This window comes from Aphanomyces astaci, assembly GCF_000520075.1.
Source record: "Aphanomyces astaci strain APO3 unplaced genomic scaffold supercont1.16, whole genome shotgun sequence".
NCBI classification, from domain to species: domain Eukaryota; phylum Oomycota; class Saprolegniomycetes; order Saprolegniales; family Verrucalvaceae; genus Aphanomyces; species Aphanomyces astaci.
This window is the reverse complement of record NW_009798279.1, coordinates 934,766-936,694: the sequence shown is the minus strand read 5'-3', so window position 1 is coordinate 936,694 and position 1,929 is coordinate 934,766. Positions and strand designations below refer to the sequence as shown.

At 55.6% G+C, this 1,929-nt stretch overlaps 1 protein-coding gene across 1 annotated transcript; it reads right to left on the bottom strand.

Annotated features, from left to right (window-relative positions):
* Positions 1–296: 296 nt before the first annotated feature.
* Positions 297–1,929, bottom strand: H257_07760 (hypothetical protein; the record flags this gene model as incomplete). The annotated part of the gene is made up of 2 exons (XM_009833393.1): positions 297–408; positions 455–1,929. 2 exons carry the CDS (start codon positions 1,927–1,929, stop codon positions 297–299), a joined length of 1,587 nt encoding a protein of 528 aa, XP_009831695.1.

Here is a 1,929-nt window from a genome sequence, read left to right as displayed (position 1 = left end):
CATTATACAGTCAATCAGTCAGTTCCCTTCTATCACTTCACTACTCTCTACAAGTCATGCATCGTACAGTGTACCATCAGCTCGGAACATATGCCGCTACGATCCAGGTCATATTTCACACTCTTCAAATGTCGTTCGTGACCAACATTCGGCTACCCACACTCAGGCACACAGAGGCTCGGCCAATAACAACTCCCCAAAGGTTTACCGTCAAACTCAATTATACACATTTACAACGATGCACTTGCACTGGCGGGGGTTTCGTTCTCTTGAGAATGTGGCGACTTTCGGGCTGGTCAAGAAGCGTTGCCCGTGCACGCGTCTTCGTAGACGGCGTACTTGCCTCGCGTCGCTTTGGCTTTACTATGTTTCAGGAGCGCATTGAGCCCGAGGCCGACGACTGTAAAGCTGAGGACGATCACGCCCACCTTCATGTGAGTATGTATAATTGGACTTGTAGTCCTTGGCACCTTGCGCGGGGGTGTGCAGTTTGCCGTCCATGGCGCCGCCGTCCAGACCAAACAGTTCGAGGGCCAAGGCGTCCGGGATGTCGAAATTGAGAGGCTGCACCTTGTCCATGCAGTTCAAGTTTATCGCGTCCAGCGCGCCGTTGGCGAGAAGGAAATCGGCGACCACAAGCAAGCCGCAGTGGGGATCAGTGTGGTTGTCCGACAGAGGGGTGTTCCCAATGACGCCATGCACTGCCACGGGGAACTCAACCAGTTTCTTGTTGTCGCCTTTCATGTTGTTAAAGTGTCGTCGGGCATGCTTTGACGGGGTCAGGGGGTCCAAGTTGCCCGTGAGACCGAGCACAGACACCCCGATGGGAATGGCCGCGGTTTTGTTGAAGTACTTGTCCGGGGTATATGTCCAGGGGGGGACGTTCATATCGACCCACGGCGCGCACTCGGACGAGTTGGAGCCCGTGAAGACGCAGTAGCTCCCGACTTTGTCCGGGTCGTTCACGGCCATAGGCGACGCGAGGAACTGCTGCTTGATGTCCTCCATTGACGGCGTGGGCACTTGCCACAACTCGGAGTACACGATGGTGTCTTGGAGGAGGTTAGATTGCAAGACCACAGAATTCTCTCTTGGATCATTTTTGGTTAGAATCGCGGTCATCACGTCCTTGTCTTGGGCATTACAGCGCTCTAGGCGGGCGGCAAACGTCGGGATGAACTTGCGACGGTCGTAGCGGCCGAGAAGCTTGAAAAAGAACAGGCGGAGAAACACGGATGGCTTGTTCTCGAGCGTGTCGTAAAAGATAGCCGAGCATGCCGATGCGTTCGCATCCAGCGTGTCGTACAGGTTGAATAAGGTGGTGGTGGCGTTTTCGCCTAGGAGTTTGCCGCACACGGCCGTATCCTTTTGGCAAAGGTCCAGGAAGTGCTGACTCACGTGCTTGACGTCGTCGTCCCAGTTGCTATACACTTGGTTGTTTCCGGTCCCTTGAGGTTCGTAGTGGTCGGCACAGATGCTGTCGAGGATGTAGCCCTTGACTTGGGGCGGCGAGAAGTGCATCAGGCGTTCCACTACCAACGTGCCGTAGCTCATCCCGTACAGATACACGTCGTAGTCAGCCATTTCGGTCTCAACCAGCATGGCCAAGTCCTTCGCTGCGTTCGTGATGGAGTACGCGGCCGCGGCATTGGTGCCGAATTGGTGATGGATGTCCTTCAAACAGTTTGAGACTTCTTGTGATGAGATGTCGTAGATGTAGTGGCTGCCTAAGCTCAGCGCTTGGGCCGCCGGGCAGTCCAAGCGCCCGCTGCGCCCCGTGCCTCGATGATCCACGGTGAAGATGTGAAACTCACCAGACAGCTCGCGGTGCAATTTGTCCATGAACAGTTCCAAGCTAACCGACGACCTGCCAGGACCGCCCTCCACCATGATCAGCGCCTTCTTGCTGCCCTCGACGGACGCCGGCAT